The following is a 22,129-nucleotide window of genomic DNA, read 5'->3' as shown; positions in this document are numbered from 1 at the left end:
CTCTGGCTAAAATTCATTGGGAAGATAACAACTGTAAAGAATGATTTTCCAAATACCTCAGCTAGAAGTCACACTTAACTGATTAAGTTACTACATCTCAGGCAGATTTTCAAAGATTTGACTTGGTAGGTCAGTGCCTTTACACTTCAGTGAGACTGAACATCTAAATTTCATTTTGCATTTTATCTTAGAAGGAAAACTAGGAAGCTGCATTTGTATCGCCCACCCAGTAATCCGAAGAAGAAAAAAACTATTTTGTCGCTAGTATAGAATATACCTCACATTCAAGATCAGAAATGTATTTCAGTCCTGATCTGCAAGAGTCTTTCCTGGCCCTATCTTCATTTTTTTCTTAAGAGAATGTCACCACATTCAACTGTGAGAACAGGGCTGTGCACCAGGGACTACAATAAGGTCAAATTCATTTCCAGTTGTCATCAGAACCAGGATATGAATTAAGCCTCCAAAAAACATATTAGCTGAGTAATGCACAACCCTCTTAAAGGCTTCTTTCCCTTCCCCCACAGCTACAAGCTTGGATTTATAAAAAGAGAAGCCTCTGCAGGCACAACAGGTTGGACGTAATGAAGCACTGGTTTCTATAGTCCTCTAGGTACCAACTTGAAAAGATGCTTCGCTAGTAGCAATGATTGGAGAACACTCCTCCAGAGACCAAAGAAAAAGTAATTCAATTTCAGTTGGTGAGAACTAGTATCTAGGAATGGCTGTTTTATAGACATTCTTTTTAGCTTCATATTACAGAAATGAATCAAGACTATATTAATTCAAGAAAAGTCTTATTACCAAAAAAACAAAGAACTTCCTCATGTTACTCACAATGAACTCCCCAAGCTTTCTGATTAACACACACACACACAAAAAGATAGCAAGCTATTTTCATGTTTGTTGTTATCTTTCCTCACCATTCCATAAACAATGGAAAGGAGGGGAAAATTGGTGGTATGTTATGAAATACAAGTTCAGAAATACAGATTCAGAGAAATTGTAGATTAAACAAAAGGCAAATCCAGCAAACGTTTTGTTTGTAAAGCTATGCAGGTTCTCAAGGTAAGTCTGCATGACCTTATTTCTTACATATTATCACTACCTACCATAAAAAGGTCACTTTCAGATAAAGGAGAGAAACAAAGAATTTAAGAAAAAGAATTTAAGAGACTTCCCTAAAATTCTGCAAACAGACATTCACCCAACCACCTCGCTCCATGGAAGCTGAAGAATGCATGATACTTCAGCAAAAAACAAGAGTGAAAAATCCCCCAAACTCCCAACCTTTCCCTGAAGTAGCAGGGGGGAAAAACAGTACTGTTATGTGAGGTGACAAAGAGACACACAAGGAAAACTCCCAGGTGAGAAAGTGCAGTACACACAGGTTGTCTGGCTTGCCTTATTAGCTAGTCTTCGCATGTTTAATCCCAGACCATCAGTCTTCAGCTAAACCAGTCAGATTGTGAGCTCGACCAAAGCAGTGAGAACATCAGACTCCAAACATGGCACGAAGAGACATTGCAGCTTGTATTCACTGTACAGTCAACTGCAGGCTAAATGTTTGATCAGTACCTCAAATTCCTTTTCTTACCCACCCCAGTATCCCAAGTAAAATCTCTTCACTCAGTTTTACAGCATTTTGTACTTACTGCTGGTAGTAGAGACTGCATGTTCTGGTTGGAGTCAGCTATAGTGGCTAGGTAAACCAAGTTCGTATGCAGCATCTGCTGGTACCTACCAAAAAAAAACCAAAGCAAAAAAGGCATTAAGTCAGGAAGACAACGTTACTTCATTTACTTCAACTCTACGCATGTCAAGAAAGCTACTTATGTAAAGCAAAATTAAAGAGATTTATAAGGGTACCATTATCAGGAATCTACACCCTTGCCCTGCACTTCCCTGTTGCCCCACCTTTCCCAGATTTTCTGCCAAATCTGTGCTTGTTCTCTACAGCTCCTGTCTTGCTAGTGCAAGTCTAAAACATGGCGATACTGTTCTCAACTGTTTCACTTCCTGCCTCAAACTAAGTCTCCAGGAGACAGCTAGAGTATAAGTGTGGCTGTTTGGTGTAATCTCAATCAGAAACACTGGGGAAAGGGACCTTCTTTTACTCTGTCCCCACATGCAAGGTATCACATTAATATGAATCACGACCAAGAACAGTGCAAACACTTCATCAGGACCCTGAGCTTTGGAAGTTTGCTGTGGAATTTTTATTTTTTTTGCTACCAAACCACATTCCAGAGAATCAACATCTAGCCCACAGTCACAAGAATAGCTTTGAAAGCACGAACAGAGTACAAATATGTAGCTACACGCTTGCATGCGGCTTAATATAGTAACTGTGCTACATCCTACTCATATCAACAAAAGCATTCCCTTAAAGCCAAAATACCTACCACGTACGACCCCATCTTCCCCCCAGACTACCAGTTCTCTTACGAAGGGCCTCAAGAGCCATACTGTGATACTCTGCCTGTCATCACATGATGGAACATTTGTCCGAGTAATGGGAAAATAATTCCCTCCTTCCGCAGCTGTCTCCCTGATCACTCTACAGAAACCCCACTAGACAACAGATCTGCAGGGGATATTTTAGCAAGCCAGACTTTTAAGATAAGTCTTGTTTGTTCTTAGGCAAGAGTACCTCCTTCCCAAAGCTTAATTATGATACAGGAGATTATCTCAGTTATACAGCCCCTGTTTTCATAAGCATCATCATACTATCAACGTGCAGTAATCAGTTTGCAACATTTAATTGACAGAAGCGATAGTCATACAGCAAAAAAATAAAGTGCAGTATCTGCAGCAATACTCTTCTATTCCTCCCAGCACAGTTTTCCTTCAACATGAGCTAAACAAATCAACAACTGTGATCTAGATGCGAATTTATCCTGTCCACAGGATTTGGATTAATATCTTACTGAGAGCATTCAGATGTCTTTCCTTTGTTCTGATAGTCCATTATGCACTGAATAAGGTGGTTATTTTCATCCAACATCTGAAACGATAAAGAAGTGTGAATTAAGTTTAACATTCTTCATGGGAAACTGAAGATAAATTTGAGCCTTGCTCCTCTTCTCAGAGCTTTTTTTTTTTTTCAATTAAGAAAAAAAAGTTAGCATTCCAGAAAGCTCCACTTTAACCAATTACTTATACAACACACTGTTAACCTTCCCCCTTAGTTTTAGAGCTTACAGTTTAAGGGTTTTAAGTCACTGTTACATTTGTCAAGTTCCCCATTCAATTACCTGTGCTTGATCTACAAGAAGTTCATAGGAAGTTCTCAGTTTCTTCATTTAACCTCTACCAAGAAATTTTCTTAAAAGTGTATGCCCCACGTTGGGTTTCCCCCATCCAAAGCCCACAGCTGTCCATAAATTTAGTTATAAAAGGCATTGAAATGGTTATTGATAGGAACTGAGCTTGCCACAGAACTTGTTTCAAGGAAATGCACTGGAACATTACAAATCTCTTGTACAGAATCCTTATAAAACACAGCTTAACTGCCACAATAGACACATAAGACTACAGAAGTATCCAGGAACGTAAACATATGTGAATTACTTCTCTGGCCGAAAAAAAAGTCCTAAAACCATGGAAATTGCAGATCTCCTGGTTTCCTACAAAAATACAAGAGGCAGTAGAACCACGGCTAACCTGAGCTATCAGACAAGTTACCCATGTCTACTCAGCTAAAGGGGAAAAATTACTATGAAATGGAAAATTTTACATTGATTTTTTTTTCCTTTGCTTCCTCTCAGTGGAAAGATTGTTCACATCTCTTTCCCCTACCCAGCTAGTGAGTTTTACAAAACTAACAGGGTGTAATCATCTTCAAGACATTAGCCAAAAGGCTCATGACTCCATTACCTCCATTTCCCTTGGAATCCAACCCACACAAGTCCTATGAAAAAAAAAGAAGTAAGGCCTGACACTTTTTTTTTTCTTTCAGCTAATCCACCCTTACTATGAAGAAGGTCAGAAACCTTACGCAGCCCACTCAGGACTTACACCCAGGTAAGAATAAGCCAACCAGTCAAGACTTCCTAAATTCAAACCAGCGATTCACCACAGCAGACCGGAATAATCAGTGAGCAACTGTTCCTGCCTGAAATTGCTGGACCTGGAAACCATGTCCTCAAGCAGGAAAGGCAGACGGGACTGCAATATCCCGAGTTTCTGAACTCCAGCAGTTAGGCAGAGGTATACTTGCACGCTCTCGAGAGTATCACGAACACAGTCCTACACCAACACGCTTCGCAGATCCCTTCACACGTGCCAACATCGAGTTGTGTAAGAAAAACAGTACCCGTTTTCACTAGAAACAAATGGCGGTAAAGGGGGTAATATTTTTTACACCGCAGCCTGACACGGAGCGCACTCGTGAGGAAGAGCTCGAACCGAGGCTCTCCTCAGAAGGCCCCCGGAGCAGGGCGGCAGGCGCAGGCAGACCTTCCAGCTGCCAGCTTGGGGCTGGCACTCCGCGCGGCTGCCGAGCAAGCCGGACCTCTGCGCGGGAGGGAGAAGCAGAAAGAAGAGGGCCGGGAGCAGAGCAAAGGCGAAGGGACGCAGCTGCACCCCCGAGGGGGCTGCGAGGAGCGCTCCACCCAGCTGCGACCGAGCCGTCCCCTCCGCACCGACCGCTGCCGGGCGCAGGCCTCCCCCGGCGGGCGCCGCTCCCCGCACGCCCCTCGCTGACGCCCGCACGCCCCGCCGGGAGCCGTTACGGCCGCCTCGCGCGGAGCTCCCCGCCCCCCGCTCACCTTCTGGATGGCCGCCGGCGTGATCTCGCCCTTGCCCCGCTGCCGGGGGGCCGCGAAGGCCACCGACATGGCGGCGGCGCCGCTGGCAGGAGGGCCCCAGCCCGCCCCCGCCCCTCAGGGCGCCCCGCGCCCGCGGGACGGACCATCCCCGGCCCGACTTGGGGGGGCGGGAGAAAGGAGGGGGGCTGCCCCGCGCTTTGAGGCAGGGAGGAGGGGACGTGGAGCGGCCGCGGTCAGCTCAGACAGCTTTAATAAAGCAGCGGGAGTTTAGCCGGCGGTGTGCTGGTTGAATGCTACCCGCTCCGAGTCACGCCGCCTGCCCGGCTCCCCCTCCCCCGCCGCGCCGATGGTACGTTCCGTCCCAAGTCTCCCTAGCGCCGGACGGGCGGCGAAGTGGTAAGTCCGGTTGGGGGGGGGGGGGGGGAGGAGGGAGGATGGGAGCTCTGCGGCTCTCACGTTACAAGGGCCGCGCTCCTCCCCCCTCTGCCCCTCGCGGCACTTGGTCGCGCCCGGGCAGCCCGCTCGGGAGGAGGGGCGGGGCGATGAGGGGCGAGGGGAGGTGAGGGGCGGGGCGAGGGTGGAGGGGCGGGAAGGCGCGGTGCCCGCTCCGAACCGTTGCCCTAACTGACAGGTGGATAATAAAGTAAAATAAAGTAAAATATAGTAAAATAAAATAAAATAAAGTAAAATAAGGTGAAATAAGGTAAAATAAAATAGTAAAATGAAGTAAAATAAAACAGTAAAATAAAATAAAATAAGGTAAAATAAGGTGAAATAAGGTAAAATAAAATAGTAAAATAAAGTTAAATAAAATAGTAAAATAAAATAAAATAAGGTAAAATAAAATAAGGTAAAATAAGGTAAAATAAAGTAAAATAGAAGTTTTGGGGGAGCAGCAGCAGGCACCCCGTGCCCCCAGCTCCTCACTGTGGGGCTGGTTTCAGCACCGGCCTCTGCGGCTTCCCACTCGCCCAAGCGACGTGGGGCGAGGAGAAGCGGTCGCTGCTGAGGGTTGAAATAAATTTGCTGATAAAATTAAATTTGCTGAAATAAATTCGCCCCGCATCAGCCCAGCTTTCCCACTGCTGCCTTTGGAGGGGCTCTGGTTTCACCGCAGATCCTCCTGTGCAAAGTTGCCAAGTCTTAAGTTCTTGGCAGGGCAAGGAGTTGCAGAGGGTGGCAGCAAAGCAAGGCAGAAAATGCACAGCCAAAGTGTTTTGAAAATGCTTTTTTCCCCAGGCACGTCCGCTCTTCTATGTGCTGAGCTCTGGGCTACGAGTGCTGCCTCCTTCCCAAACCATGGCCTTCTGTAACATGGCTGCGGAGCGTGGGGTTGACAAGGCCCGCCCTGGTGGCTGGCAGGACACGGCTCCGTGACAGGACACCCCGCCACAAAATGGCGGACACGTTGCGCACTCTGCCCCTTGGCTGTCTCTGGCTGAGGTCCCCCCGGCTCGTCCCTCAGGCCCTAACCCTTTGGTTACAGCACAGGTTGCCAGCAGCATCGCTGGCCACCCTGTGGCTGTACAGCTGCTTCCCAACTGGCGTGCTCCGTCCTGGGGCTGCTCCGAGGCTGGCTCCTTTCCGCAGCCCTGTCCAGATTGCTCCTCCTGGCTCTGCTGTCCATTACCCTTTTGTCCCTGCGACTGCCCATTGCCCTTTTTTCCCCTGTGACAACCAGTTCCCAGTCTGCTGTCTCCAAGCTGCTGCACTCCCACTGCATCCCCCTCTCCAAGGTCCCTTTTTTAGGCCTGTTCCTCTCCATGCCCAGAATTGTGCTGTCCCTGATTACATGGCACCCTGAGTCGATGTGACGGTAATCTGGCTTGCTGTCCTCTCCAGAAAATGTCTCTGGCCCGGTCCTTTCCCTGTAGGTCATTCTAAGGAGGAGGAGTGATGCCAGCATATCCGTTAGGCTGTTTGCTTCTAACCATTTCACTCATCACCGTGGTATCTGGGCCCATTTTACTTTATTTGTACTAACAGGATTTTTTTTTTCTCTTGTCTCCCACACACTTTATCATCATCCTCACTATCATGCTTGTAGGAAACCAAATACAAAAGAGAAAGTGTCAAAGAAACTTGTTTTCCTAAAGTTGATAGGCTTCATGGTGATTTGTGGTTATCATTCAATGTTCTTCAAGTAAACTCATAGGATAATGGTTGCAATAGCTCTGTGCTCAAACGGATACTTTTTCTAGATATCACAGATGACAATAAGGAATCCTAGGAGTGAAGAAGGCAAGACAACTGTGACCAAATGAGGAGGTGCTATCTCCTAGCCAGTTGTAAATAGAAGAACGAGGGCTTAATTCTTCAGAAGAAGTTCACACCTGGCTCTTGAGAACTGGTGAGGTGTCTGAAAGTGTCATAAAGCTGCAGACACCTTCAGTAACCAGAAGGCAAACACTCTCATCAAGTAGTCTGGACACTCAGAATTCAGCAGAATGCTTCCCCACAAGTATAACTTAACTTCCTCTCTCGTTCTGGTTACCCAACCACTGTTTGCAAAATATTTTGCATTGGGGTAACTTGGTGATCACAGTATTGGGGACAATATTGGTTAGATGTCAGCCACATTAGTACTGCTTTTAAGACCTGAACGTTGCTTTATGTTCCCCCACGTTTCCTGGTTGATGATGAGCAGAGGAAAAAATAGACTTGTGGGATTCCACAGGTGAGGAACCTTAAAATGAAAGGAGTAATTGCCAGTTGTATTTCACAAAGGTGGTCCAAATTGAATGTTAGCAACTTTTTCATTCCTTCCTATTTCTATGCAAAATATGGGAGAATAGTGTTTGGAATTCCACTATATCTGATTTCAGAGGAAGACAGACACATAATTTCATTCATTTGTAATAACTAAAACCATCTCTTTTGCCTGGCTTTGTCTGACAATTAAATGAAATCCCTTTATTTCCCTTTCATTTGTGATGATTTTTCATTCATATGTTTAAAATGTTGGACTTACACATTCATAAATAGCAACAGTTCTAAAGAAATGTTGAAAAAAGACTCCACAGCTCCATTTTAAAACCAACATGTAAATAATGGCACAGATGCATACAAGCAGGGAAATAGATAGCTACAATGGAAATGTGCCACATGTCTCAGAACACATAACCACAACAGGGTGTCTCTTTTATGACTTTCTTAATGCACAGCAATATGCCTAGATATCAAAGGACATATGGTGTATTTTCTCTTTAATTGCACATTTCTTTGCTCTTGTGAGTTACTCGCAACCTTAACATTATTTAATTGTAATTTAGATGCATAAATCTAGGTCATCACCAAGAGCTTCAAACACAAATATGTTTCATCCTGATCTTTCTTTCACCTCTGTTCTAACTTTATCAGCATATTGTCTTTTTTGTTAATGTGCATTTGAGTATGTTGTATCTTCTGGAGAGATACAAACATGCGTAGGGAAGGATGGGCCCTTTTCTGAGAGATTGTTTCCCATGCTTCCAACTCACATTTTTTAATGACAAGTAGTAGGTAAAGATAGAGTGCCTGAGACTAGGGTCTAGAAAGCTTTAACAATTGGTTCCTTGATATAACTATCTAGCTGAAAGGAAGTGCATAAAAGTAGAGTGATTTTAGTCTTTTTGGGATTGTGTCAAAATTCCTCATTGCAGAGGTATATATTTCAGTTAGTTCCTGAGAAACCTGTAATATTTGGAATGATCCAGTCTCACAACAATCTGAAGAAAAAAAAATGTCTTTGGTTCTGCTTGTGTTTTCTGACACTATTTGAGTTTCCATAAATCCTCTGGAAGAGATGGTAACAAGAAGGAATTGGCAGCCATTCCCTTCCACAAGCAGACAAATACAGAATGCTGATTCATCATTATTTTCAAACTTAGATTTAAATTTCAAATGTCAGAATGCCAGAAGCTTTATACAGGAAAGATAATAATGTATAATGTTATGGTAGCCTTCTCTGTTTACAACTGCTTCACTAAAGGTCTCAGTTCAGAATGTTTCCTGAGAACAGCTCCTAAGAGTTAGATGTTTCTTGAATAAAGCCTTTAACATGCTGGTGACAGCACCTCATTTTCTGCATTCATTTCCAATTGACAAAAAAAATAAATAAATAAAAATCACTTTGCTTACTCTAGTAGGTATGATAGCTCAGGATCTTCTGCTAGTAGGATGCCAGGGTGAATTGCAGGCTCTTTTTTCCAGCGCGGACCATTTCATCTTGCAATTTAAAAAGAAGGGCATTTCTGCATATGTTTTGTAACATCAGCAATAAAACCAGGTAACAGTTACAGCAAATCTCAAGGAAGTAGCTTCTTTTGGTAGATGAAGAAGGAAGATAGCAAAAGGAAGAACTGCCATTTTTGGTTTAGTATGTCGTTACCAACTGGTCTTAATGTCATCTCGTAACTTCAGTGGGATTTCCTACACGCCCAGTCTCCATGGACGATATGCTGTTCCAAAAATCTGTGGGCAACATGCTCTAGGTTAGACCAGATCATCTCCAGAGGTCCCTTCCAACCTCTACCATTCTGTGATTGTGTGATTCTGTGAAAATGGAGCTAGCATCTGCCTGCATAAATGGTTGAGTCTCAAAAAATGATTCAGAGTCTATTTAATAAACAGTAATTCATTATCAAAATACATGACAATATCAACCTTTTATTAGGGTAAATTATGCTTGTGCTTCCTAAAAGGGATTGTACTAACAGGGTAAATTTGTCTTGAATTTATTCTGTCAGCTTCTTGTCTGGTTCTTTCATTTTTGCCATGTATATGTTGCACTGGCTATTCTATAGAATATTAATAAGAAGTAGCACCTAAAATGCAAGCCTATATGTTCTGATATAAAGTGAAGTACTCAAACAGCATTGCACACTACAAGGAAATTGGTGGCTCTGCCATGTTCCAAAGGGGCAATAACAAAACTAGAAAAAGTCAACATGATGCTAAATTTTTATTCTTGTATCTGTCATTTTAGTAAGAAAATACAAATATTTAGAATAAAGGCACTCACACCATGTTCAGCAGTTTGCACTAATGGGAGTAAGTGCAGCAGCTGCAGTGAGAAAATCTTTCTGTGTCCTGATTTTATTCTTCAAAGGGGAATCTCCAGCTAGAAGGAATGTATGCAATAAATAAAGAATAGCAGAAAATCTAATCTAAGCCTCCATGGAGCTGAAAATTCTTCGAGAATTCTTGGAGGTTAATATTTTTTTTAGGACACAGAAGCAAAGTACTGTAGTTCACTGATTTTTTTTGAATGTCAAAAGCAAAGCAGAAAAGATAAACCTGAGAAAGCACTGCCAAGCAGTGCTGAAGAAAAGGTATCAATGAACTTGAATATAACTTAATATTCTTGTCTGTTAAATGCAAGGAGTTAGGAGTTTGCAATGGAGACGTGTAGTATTCTGGAGATGCTTCTGGGGGCTCTCACTTCTGCATCATCCCTGGCCTTTTGAAGACTCATGGCCATATGAAGGACAGAGGAAATGACAGAGCAGCTACAGGGCAGTGCTTCTACCTCGTCATCAGAATTCTAATCAACAACTTGCTGAGGGAATACAGAAAGATAATTATATCAAGTGCAGTTTTCTTTCAGATGGCCTGATCCCGTGACCTGAAGAAGGCCTCCCTCATTCCTCTGGCAGTGCTATTTCCAGTGCTGCCCAGGACGCTGTTGTCCTTTGCCACGAGGGCACGTTGCTGACTCACACTCACCTTGTCCACCAAGAACCCCCACGTCCTTTTCTGCCAAGCTGCTTTCCAGGCAGCCTGCCCCCAGCATGTACTGGTGCATGAGGTTATTCTTATCCAGGTGCAGGACTTTGCACTGCCCTTTGCTGAACTTCATGAGGTTCATATCTGCCATTTCTCCAGCTGGACTCCATGCCACTGGTCACAACCCTATAAGCATGGCAGTTAAGTTCTGCTAGCTTTCAGTACACCCCAGTGTACTCTTACCTAGCCTGTATTTCAGCAGTTTGTCTATGAGGATGCTATGGGAAATACTGCCTGAAGTCTTATTAAGGGTGAGATTAAAAAAAAACATGGCACTACCCTTATCCACTGAAGTAGAAGGCTATCAAGTTGGTTAAGTGCAATTTCCCCTTCATGAATCCATGCAGACTACTCCCCATCACCTTCTTGTTCTTAATATGTTTAGAAAAGGTTTCAAGGATGATTTGCTCCATCACGGTCCTGGGGATCAAGGTGAGGCTGAATGGCCTGTAGTTCCCTGGGTTCTCCCTCTTGCTCTTCATGAAGATAGGAGTGACACTTGCTTTCTGCTAGTCCTCAGGAACCTCTCTTGAACTTTCAGAGATAATCAAGTGGCCTTACAATGACATCAACCAACTGCCTCAGCATTTGTGAGTACTTCAGATCCCATAGACCTGTGTAAATCCAGTTAGATTAAATATTCCCTGACCTGATCCTCCTCCACCATGTAGTTCTTGCTCCACAATTTCCTACATGTCTCAGGGAGTAGAAATTTCTGAAAGTTGATCTTACTGGTAAGGATTGAGGCACAAAAAGTATCCAGTACCTCAGCTTTTATAATGTTCTTTGTCACCAGGTCCCTGCCCCAATCAGGGCTGATAAACGTGTGGAAGCCTTTCTTGTGTTTCACATCTCTCACCAGATTCAACTCTAGATTGGCTTTGGCTTTCCTAACCCCATGCCTGCGGTGTCTCTGTATTCCTCCAGGACTCCTCCTCTGTCCTTACTTCCACCCTTTTTATGTTTGGGTTTTGTCAGGAGCTCCTTGTTCAACCAAGGAGGCTCCTTGTTCAGGTCTCCTTGCTCAGTTCCCCACATGTAGGACTGGACCATTATTGAGTTTGGAGGAGATGATCTTTGAAAACTGACCATCTCTCATGGATCCCTCTTCTTTCCAGGGCCATACCCCATGGTGCTCTGCCAAATTCTGCTCTCCTGAAATCTAGGGTTGTGATTGTGCTTTGTAGTTCCATCCTCTCAGGATCTTAGTTTCCAACATCTCATGGTCACTGCAGCCAAGGCTCTCCTGGACCTTCCCATCACTGACAAAACCTTCCTTGTTTGTAAGTGTGAGGTCCAGCTGAGCACCTCTCCTTGTTGGCTCATTGCTCACCTTTCTTAGGAATTTTCCATCTATGCACTCTCCTAGCCTTTTGCATTGCTTATGCCTTATTGTTTAGCTCCACCAGTAGATATCAGGATGGATGAAGTCTCCCATGAGGATCAGGGCCTGCAAACATGAGGCTTCTTCCAGCTGTCTAAAGAAGGCCTCATCTACTTCTTCTTGCTGATCAGAAGGAACAACTTCACCAATGTTGTTCTGCACCACCTGTTTTCACTGCGGTGGTGTGTAAGAGAAATGGCACTAGTGGTCATTGTCAGTGACAAGACTCTCTCTGTAATCTGTTTTTGGACAAATATAACTGAGTTGACTCCTTATCCATCCCAAGGCAGAGCCCCATGAACCATTTCTGCTCTTGTCACACATAAATGGCACTTGTTTTTGTTCTCTTCTGTCTGCTCATTGTTTATGTACTCAAAGTATTTCTTTTTAAATCACAGAAGAATAGCATTGCCATTTAACATTGTGTTCTTTAACTTTCTGTACGTAGGATATCTCAAAGTCACTGTATATTTTATCAGAAGGTCTTTGAAATTTATTCTCTTGGTAAATAAAAAATAATAAATTATAAAATGAAATATAAATCAGGGAATACAGTTATATTTGTTCAAAAATAGATTACAGAGAGAGTCTTGTCAGTGTTAATAACCAGTGGTGCCATTTCTCTTATACAGCACCTTAGTGACAACAAAACACAGCAAAGAAACAATATACTCAGATTCCTGTAAATAAGATCTGTGAGTATTACTGTGCTTGAAACCAATTTGGGAAAATATACGCTAACTGAAATCTTGTTGTATTGAATGTACATTTATTGTTTTCCACTTTCAACGTCTGTGGGATTTTTGCTTCTTGCTTGCTTTTTTTCTACTTCCCAAATGTTTTCAAGGATAAAATAATTATGACTGGAGATCCAGTTGCAGGGTGAGGCTCTTTTAACACTTCTCACACACACTATGTATACATTTCACTTTTAGCTTGGAATGAGCGTATTCCAATTTTACAATGTTTAAGAAGAAGTCTAGATAGATATGTTGAAGACACATATCACGTCATTGTACCATGGTATTCATCCTTCCAGAAGGGGCCCCATTTCTCTTTGTCCCCATTTCTGTATTTGATATGTGTGCAGTAATTTAGCCACCAGGACTGAATAAGGCACACAACTCACTGAAAGCCAAAACTCCTTTCCTGTGAAAGTTTATTTGTTTATACCTTTCTGTCCTGAGTAGTCCCAACATCAGTGGAAACAAAGTAGGTATGTATTTTCAAGAGCCGAAAAAATCACTAGGAAAAACGACTAAGGTATTTTGAAATGCTTCCTTTACTCCAAATTTCTAACATAGATTGTGCAGGTACAGGGAATTGTTGCTTGAAATGGTAGCGTCTCTAACCTGTGTTACACAGATATATATATAAAATACGTATCTATACAGGTGTGTTTCTTTTCAAGCAGAAGCAAAAGGGAGGAGAAGGAAGATGCTTTGTGTTGTGTGTGCAGTCTGTGAGAAGAGGGTCCCAGAGTACAGGAGGCCTGCTGCAAGCAGGAGATTGCATTCATGGGGTGAAGTCTGGACCATGGGGACAGTGGATACTGGAAAGCTGCCCTTTCCCTGTTAAGCAACTGAGGAAAGCAGATGTGCAACCAATCCCGGCATGTGCAATCATAGAGTCATTTAGGTTGGAAAAGGCCCATAAGATCACCAAGTCAACCATCACCTAACACTACCAAGCTGCTAACACTACTCCACTGCTTCCCTAGGCAACCCATTCCAGCGCCTCTCTTCAGTCTTTATTCTTTCCATGAAGAAAATCTCCCTGACATCTAATCTAAACCTCCCCTGGCACAACCTGGGGCCATTTCCTTGCATCCTAATGATGACAAACTGTTCGGATATTCCCCTGGCATGTGAGGTGTCCTCCTGCCTGCCCAGGAGAACTTCCCTGTGTGTTCACAGGAGCAGACACACCAAAAGGTGGTGGGAAGGTTGAGCTCTAGGAGAAGCAGGGGTCACACACAAATAGACTTTAATTGCAATGTCGATAGCTGATGCTTGCATCAAGGTGGAAAATTGCAAAGTAGTTATTATAGGCCTTGGTCTTCCCTTGTTTTAAAATAAGGGCAATAAGGAATGCATGCTAGAAAGAGGTAAATGCCCTTTGAACTACTATACAGACAGGAATTGACTGTAATTTTCTCTAAGCAACATACAAAAATGGAAAAAAAATATAGTAACTGTGTTGATTTCTAATATTTATTGTGCTTTAAGGATGTAGCAATGGTTTTTACCACTCCCCATCTTTTTCTTTTATTTTGCATGAAATTTTAAAGCATGACTCTAGTCTAAAAAGATACTCTAGAAAAGTATCATGGTGTTATTCCATAATGCTGTATATTCTTTTGCAAGTGAAATAGCAATTTATCTTACTATCGAATCAGTCGGAAAATCAAGTTGAGTTTGCTCTGAATATCAGTAAGAAAAATCGTAGATTAAAAGACTAATTAGAAGCCTTGCTGAGGGGAAAGAGGGCAATAATAACACCTGTGCCTCTCTTGTATTGATTCTATAGCATTAAAAAGGAGTCTTTTGTTCAATAACATAATTTAAACATTATTATTAAATCCTACTAGTCTTCTGATAATGATAAAATATGATTTTGCATAACTTTCTAAATACATTCACAGTTTGGCTATTATTATGCACATATTTTTGCAGGAATAAGGTACTGCAGCTCACATAAGTTCATTATGCAGTTTTCTAAACACCCCATTCTTTCTTACTCATTCCAAGTGGGTCTTCATTCTGCCATGTGTGATGCATAGTTTTACATTGGTGATTTAGCCACGGGGAACAATTCAGTTTGGAACGAGTCTGGTTTGTAGGATTCAGGGTTTATATATTTATTGAAAATTTTAAATACAGATTTTATTTTTGGTTGATGCTTGTCTTTCCCAGACTTTCTCGTAGTGTTTGGTCAATATCAACTTGAAAAATTAACTACACACTTACATGAGCAATAAATTATAACCCAAGAATCAAGGGTAAGGGTAATTTTGCTTTCTGAGAATAGGAAATAAAAGATGGAAATTCATCAGAAATTATGACCAGGAGAGCCAAGTGGAAGAGAAAGTGTTTGAATCTGGTGAAGAGAAGCAGATGAGTATTTACTGGCATTTATTGGTTAGTGAGCAAAGTAAAAGCATTATAGGGCTAGAACGGAGGAGAAATATTGTAATGGATTGGAAATGTAACAAGAAATTGCCTGTGGAAACTTTCGCTGGCCTATTTAAAGTGGAAGTTGTATGAGCTCTAAAACAAGTGGAATTGGTGGCTAGATTTTAGGTACCTGTTGGTTTGGATTTTTTTAAGAGCAAACATTTTATGGTATGAAAATACAGCCTGCATTTTCCCTAAATGTGAAAAGATACCAGCTTATATCTTTCAAAGTAATGTACAGTTTTCTGCACTCATTTACATAGTGTTTTACATTGTGTGTATTCTATATAAAATAGAAATGGTGAGAAGTTTAACAATGCAATTTAGCAAAGCTTTGGTCTTAGTCAAGTGATAGAGGTAATATTTATCACAAGGAAGCCGTGTGAAAAAGGGTTCAGTTTTGTATGTAGGGTACTCAAAGAGATTTTCTTTCTCGAATGCTGGACCAGAAGATAAATTTCTGCAAGGAAAGGGCTACTCGTGTTCTTGTAAGTCCTGTTTTTCATCAATTCATTAGTGTTGGTAGGAGACAATCTTTTAGGAAGACTTTGAGAAAGCAAAGGAAGGGATGCTTATGTGCTATTTCAGTCAAGCTTGAGAACTTCAGCTTAAAATCCTCGTTTAATTATCACTGTTCACTCACATCGTTCATTTATTTTCTTCTGCCCGTTGCTGGATCTGACAAAGCACTGAACAAAATTTTCTTTCTTTTTCAACGTTGATTGATTTATGTGTTCTAAGAAAAAGGTTTTATGAGGGGAAATACTGAAATTCATACCAACCACTAAAGAAACAAGGTTCTTATCAGCTCTTATGGTGTTGACTCTAGCATCCTCTCCATTAGTCTTTCTTAGAAGTTTTCCAAGCAGTGGTTTTCATGTTTCTTTCCTTCTACCAGTATATACGGAAGGAGCTTCTCATAAATGTCCACAGTACATCACTGTCACCTTTAAAACTTTTCCCCACTGAAATACCTATGAAACCAGTGACAGCGTTTAAGTCGCAGTCTGGCATTATCGTATAGCTAAGTAAAACCTCACAGCTAGCTGTTTTCAAAGGCCATGTTTTTCCCTTCAGCCCCCTCCACGCTCACTTGTGGCCACACGTTCCCACTTTGCCTCCTGTGCCATCACTGTTACTCATCTGATCTTGCAGTGAGATGGGTAAGTAAGCTAACTTAGCAGAAAAACAATTGCTTTTCTTTACAAGTAGTTTTCTACCCATTGAATTTCACAAATTGGGAGCAGATGAGTTTCGGTGTCAAAGCAAACGAAGGCAATTACTGGGGCAGAAAAGTGGAGCAGAATCACCCTTCTTTGTCAGAAGTTAGCTTTTAGATCAGCTTAGCCATGATTGAACCTACAAATAGCTAGTATACCGAGAATGCTGCTTATCACATTGATCTGCTATCTCCCTGGGCCCGTGTGCCTGTAACCACCCTATTTCCTTTGTCTTCTACTTTAGTTGTAAGCATTTTGTTCAGGGGTTGCCTCTCCGTAGTGTATGTATAAACCACAAATTTTGAAACTGTGAAACTTTTTGCTGTGATGTTTACCACACCGTGTCATCTTTCCTTCCTAACAGTTGTCAGACATTATTAGCTACTGTTTGGGGAGGATGACATGGCCTTCACAGAGCTGTTTGTCCACATCATTGTAAAAAGGCTTAGTATTATAACATCTCCTCTGCATAATACAAATAAAGTTAATACTGGAAATAAGAAGAATTTCTTCATTCTCACCTAGCAGTTTGGAATTTGAGGGCTGTATATACAGCTGTGTTGGGTACATAGAGAAAAATCTGTCACCTTCCTTCAGGAGGAAAGAACTGTAAGGAAAATTTATACACTTGATGATCATGTCTGTTTGGCCTGTGCGGGTATTGTTCCTAGTGTTACAGTTCCACAGTATGTTCTGTGAGGGTAGGGGGGAGCGAAGGAAGAAGGTGGGAACTCTTCTTTTTTTGGTGGTCAAAAGATTACTGTCACCCCCTGAGAGTGCAATTTGATGCTGCACCTAACATACTGTGCATGCGAGCTGCTGCTGAAGAAAATAGCCCTGAACTCACTGATTCATTAAAAAAGCGAATTATTTTTTGTGAGTTGCCACAGAGTTGTGTGATTGTTAAATCCAGTTCAAGAGAAGTTGCAGGAATGTATGTATGGAAGTGGCTGGGAAGAACAGAACTGCTGCTTTTTGTGGTGATCCCTCATTAGGATGTGCTGTCAGGATGTGAAACTGTCCTCTTAGCTCGCTTTCAAAAGGGATGAAAAATAAACTCAGCTTGTCAAAAAAAAATAAACAAATCAGTTTTGAGTTGGGTCAACACACTGGTCTGAGTTAGCAGCTGCAGAACAGCTCGTCCAGCACAAGAGAGGAGAAGATGCAGGGAGGGTCAGGAGATGGGGAATCTTCTCTTTGGAGACCACTCTCAGAAAGGTGGCCTTAGGTTGGCTGGTTCTGACCAAGCTGCTCCCCAGGAAGGGGATTCCAAGTGCTAGAAGAAATTTTCAGCAGTTTAACAACCGAGTCAACAAAATGAACCATCTTTTTAAAAACATATATTTTTTCCTTTCGGAAGCCGGGTGTTTTCACTGGCCTCACAATCAGGTGGATTTGCAGAAGAATGGGAGGACGAAGAACTATGCCATTGAGTGGATAACTGACTAGAAAATTGGGAAATCAGAAACCTGTTCAACTGGCCTTACTGTCAGGAAAGTTATAATCTGAAACTGTGTCTTGGATTTTCTACAGTACCTCGTAGTGAAGAACAAGGATGTACCTCAGCAACCTTCTCTCCTTCTCTCCTTACGCACCGTAAGGGTGCTGTCACCCTGATTTCCTGGTGCTGTGGGGTGGAGGGAGTGGTACAATGCCACAGCCACGACGTGTGGTATGGTAGGGAGCTGGCTATTTTTAACGTGGTTTTGTAGGCTCTAAATCCATACTTAATGCTCTAAGTTAACTTTCAGTAAACTTAAAATTCTTTTATGGCCTGAAATTTATTTAAAATTGCAGTTTTTCAGTTAGAATAGCAAAGTTACTTCTGTGCGCTGTTCTAAATTTGTGTTTGACTTCACCTACATTGCTGTTTCAGCTGTTTCTGACTTAAATAAATCCTTGCAATAGTTTGCTCCTTCGTGAATATTAATTTGTTGTTAGCTAACAAAAGAGTCGCTGTGATTTCTTTAGCATTATGCTTATGCAGACCTGACTGCTGATGCCAGAGTAGTGATTAACAGAACCATTAACGGGCTCTTGAGGGTCCAGAAACAGTCAAATACATCTTACACAGCGCTGCAACTGTAGCAGGTAAGCAGTTTGACATTTTTAGACTTTTGTGTAAAAGCCTCAGATGACCCTTTGCATCAAAAACAAACCAGTTGCTTCTATTTTTACCTGTAAAAAGAGGAAGTCAGGTTAAGTTCTCTTTGCATGACTTCTTTAAAAATGTGAATATCCCTTGAGAAAAACAACTGTTTTTCACAATAAAACACATTTTATTATTAGCAAACTTATCTGTTCCTTGTATATAGATCTGATGAATAACTTTCTTGTGTAATTTGGACATAATGCAGAGAGACATCAAACAATATTACTATATAAAAGAGTTGAGCTAAACTTAAAACAACGACACAATCTCTTTGAAAAGAGAGCAGTGTGAATGGCCAAACTGAAAGGAAAACTAGTAGATAACAGATTCTTAATTTCAAATGCTGAAGACTAGCATACCACCTGTAAGTTAGCGGATTGATCACAACCATTTGAGATGGTCCTTTGAATCTGTTCACAACTGTGCCTGAGGTCATGTTAAAGGATAATGTGACTAAGCCTTAATTCCTGAGGTCAGTCTGATTTTAACAGGGAATGCATAGTTCACTATGAAACCAGTTCTTCACTAGTTATTTCTGTGTGCCTTGAGTAGTAGGGCAAAACTGGAATGCTGCCCATGAACCAACCTATGAAGACCCCAAATAATTTGTTATCAGAAATGAGTAGCTCTGCGGTGAATACCTGTATCCAGCTTTTTCAGTTTTGTGTGTTTCCTGTGTAAAATTCTTAGTTTTCTGAGATGCCAATACTGGTTGGCCTCTTCACAATGCTGGACACAAAACAATGGCTGTAGACTTTCCTGTACCTCTGCCTTGATTGTGGGTTTTGATATCAGCGGGAGTCCTGGGCTGCACTGGGTAGATTTGTTGGGTAGCTAACAGTTTTGGAAGGTTAGTGTCAACTTAATGTATGTATATATAGTAAGTACATACTGCATGTATGGACCATATGAACAATCACTTCTATGCAACAAAAGTATTTGCATAGTCAGTGCATTTCTCAAAAGTTGGATGTTGAATTCTGAACCAAACACCAGCAGGATTAGAAAGAAAGTTCAAGTTGAGCGAGCTGTGGAAGCATACTAGGTTTTGGAAATACATTTATAATAACCTACAACAAAGATACATGAATAGATATAAAAGCTTTACAAAGCTTTTCTTGATACTTGCCTCAAGAAATGGTAGCCTGTTGATACAGCAAAAAATAAGTGGATTCCATCTGAAATTTGTCATGTGTTTCTTTATGATTCTTTTGCTCACTTACTGCTTTTTATAGAAACCTTTCTTTATAGATATTGAAAACTCACATTAACTGTACTTGAAGGGACACAAACAGCAACTAAGAGGACATTACAAGAAGGTTTGTGGTAGTGGACAACATTACAAGAAGTTTTGTGGTAGTGGATTTTGAGTCACATCTTGCTCTTGATCATGGGCTTTATAATTGACTCAGGATGGACTGGAACACATATGGTGTGGGTTCCCTTGTGTGTAGTGTTTGATTAAACTAAAAGATTTCCTTATTGGTGTTGCAGCTGTGCCACTGGAAGCAGCAGTGAGAGAACTCATCTGGATGATTATAGTTAGGTTTCCAGTCCAACTGCAGAGAAACTGTTGAATATGTTGGTTGATCATGGAAGCTATGACCAAGAGTATCAATTTTATTTATTGTTATTATTAAAGGAAGACACACTGAGGCAGGGCTGAGGAAGTACCCTGGCTGAAGAAGTGGTTTCACCTGTTTCAGTCTGTACTTTGTACTTGGCTATTCACCACCTTAACTTACTGGAGTAAATTCATTGCTGGCTTTGTGCCTAATGGTTGCTGAGGGCTCTTACAGTGCATGAGTTCATGGGGTACATCTTTAGTGAACAAGGCTGCCAAAGGCCAATTTATGTCCCCAAGACCGTGGTTGTACCTTGTCTCTGAAATGGACAAGCTATATCCTGGCTGACCATTCCCAACGTGTGCTGTTCCTGAATGCTGCTCAGCAATTGTCTGGGAGAGCACTGGTTAAGCTGAAACAAAGGATCATAGAATGGCTCGGGTTGGAAGGGACCTTAAAGATCATCTTGTTCCAACCCCCTCTTCCATTGGCAGGGACACCTCCCACCAGACCAGGTTGCCCAAGGCCCCATCCAGCCTGGCCTTGAACGCCTCCAGGGATGGGGCATCCACAGCTTCTCTGGGCAGCCTGTGCCAGGGCCTCACTACCCTCACAGTGAAGAATTTCCACCTAATGTCTAATCTAAATCTATCCTCTTTTAGTTTAAGACCATTCTCCCTTGTCCTATCATTATCTACCCGAGTAAGAGTCCTTCTCCACCTTTTTTTGTAAGACCTCTTTAAGTACGGAAAGGCTGCCACAGACCATTGTAGCAATAGAGATAATCCAGTCCCAGTGTCTGGGCCCATGCACTGACAACTTCTCTTTTCTGGCATAGGTACCGCTAAGGTGACTGCACCTTAGCTGCTGCAGTGGACTGATCTCTCCAGTGCAGACAGAAGCAGCGTCCACCTTTACTATTCAGAATGTCTTCATTTAATTTTCTGTGATAATAAGACACAGGTACCTTCTACACATAGTAGAAGAGGAGGGAGAAAGACAGTAAGCCAACACATTGTAATACCTTCCGTGCTTTGGTTACTTGTAAATTAGACCAATTTTTTTCAGAATGGATTAGAACCGTATATGCCTTAGTGAAGCGAAAATCAAAGATCACGTTTGCTTTGATGCAAAGGACTGAAAGGCATAATGATCCTTTAAAGTCTTATGCTAGTTGTATATATGCTTCTGTGTATTTTACGAATTTCTTGTTACCAATGGAATAAAAAATCAAAAGAGAAAGTTGAAATGTGAATATCACTTCTGTATTGGCCTATCTTTATTTACAAGTGGATAGTCTTAATGCTGTATTTTTTTCTCATTATTGTGTTGATACTGTAAATGCTAGTTTTATCAATTTGATATTTTTGTCCTCTCCTAACACATCTTAATGCCTTTGATGGCTTTAACGTATCTGCTAGTATTGGCAAATAAATAAACATTTTGTGTTGTCATTGTCATTGTTTAAGAAACATAGATATAAAAGCTAGATTCCCCCGCCCCCACACGCAATACTTTTAATATGTCAGGCATTAGCTATTCCTGCCATTACCATTATCTCCTTGGAGCTTACAGTCAAAAGGTAAGGAGAAGTCCAAATTCCTTCTTTCCGCCTTTCTTTCTTCTTGCATATTTTTTTTTAATTATTTTTCTGAAGGTGGGTGTAGAGTATCCAAGTTAACTTACTGATGCAAGTGGTAGTGTTTTTGCTTTGCAGTCATCTATTGTTCGGTACTGTGATATGCCCATCACGCTTTCTTTTGGTTCCCTGTCCTGCTGGGACCTGCCTGTAGTTGCTTCTTATTCCCTATTTTTTGCCTCAAGGGTGTAGTTAATTGGTTTACAGCTCATGTTCTCTGCTTGATTCCCAAGAGCCAGAAAGCAGGAAAGTTCTAGCCACCATCTGCTTTTCCCCTGTCCTGTGGATTTCTTTCATCTCTAATGAACTCAGACCAAAACACAGACCACTGTACTCATGAGCTACCATAATACTTCAAAGGAGCTTTTGAGCTAGCTGGGCAAGAATTCTGGGGCCTACAGATAGACATTAAATAGATCAAGCAACGAGCCCCTGAAAAGCTGAGGATTTACCGA

At 41.7% G+C, this 22,129-nt stretch overlaps 1 protein-coding gene across 3 annotated transcripts in view; it reads right to left on the bottom strand.

Moving 5' to 3' along the window:
• SS18 (SS18 subunit of BAF chromatin remodeling complex) overlaps nucleotides 1–5,254 on the bottom strand; it is a 38,958-nt gene extending 33,704 nt beyond the window's left edge. For all 3 annotated transcript variants that reach the window (XM_083823491.1, XM_083823492.1, XM_083823493.1), the window contains exons 1-3: nucleotides 4,773–5,254; nucleotides 2,931–3,007; nucleotides 1,656–1,740 (exon numbers count right to left, since the gene is read on the bottom strand). In XM_083823491.1, coding sequence (XP_083679617.1) covers nucleotides 1,656–1,740; nucleotides 2,931–3,007; nucleotides 4,773–4,841 — 231 coding nt within the window. In that variant the 5' untranslated portion in view covers nucleotides 4,842–5,254. The remainder of the gene's footprint in view (nucleotides 1–1,655; nucleotides 1,741–2,930; nucleotides 3,008–4,772) is intronic.
• Between the last annotated feature and the right edge of the window lie 16,875 nt (nucleotides 5,255–22,129).

This window comes from Anser anser (assembly GCF_964211835.1).
Source record: "Anser anser genome assembly, chromosome: 2".
In the NCBI taxonomy this organism is placed as follows: Eukaryota; Metazoa; Chordata; class Aves; order Anseriformes; family Anatidae; genus Anser; species Anser anser.
The sequence above is the reverse complement of the archived record's forward strand: the minus strand, read 5'-3'. Positions and strand labels throughout refer to the sequence as shown.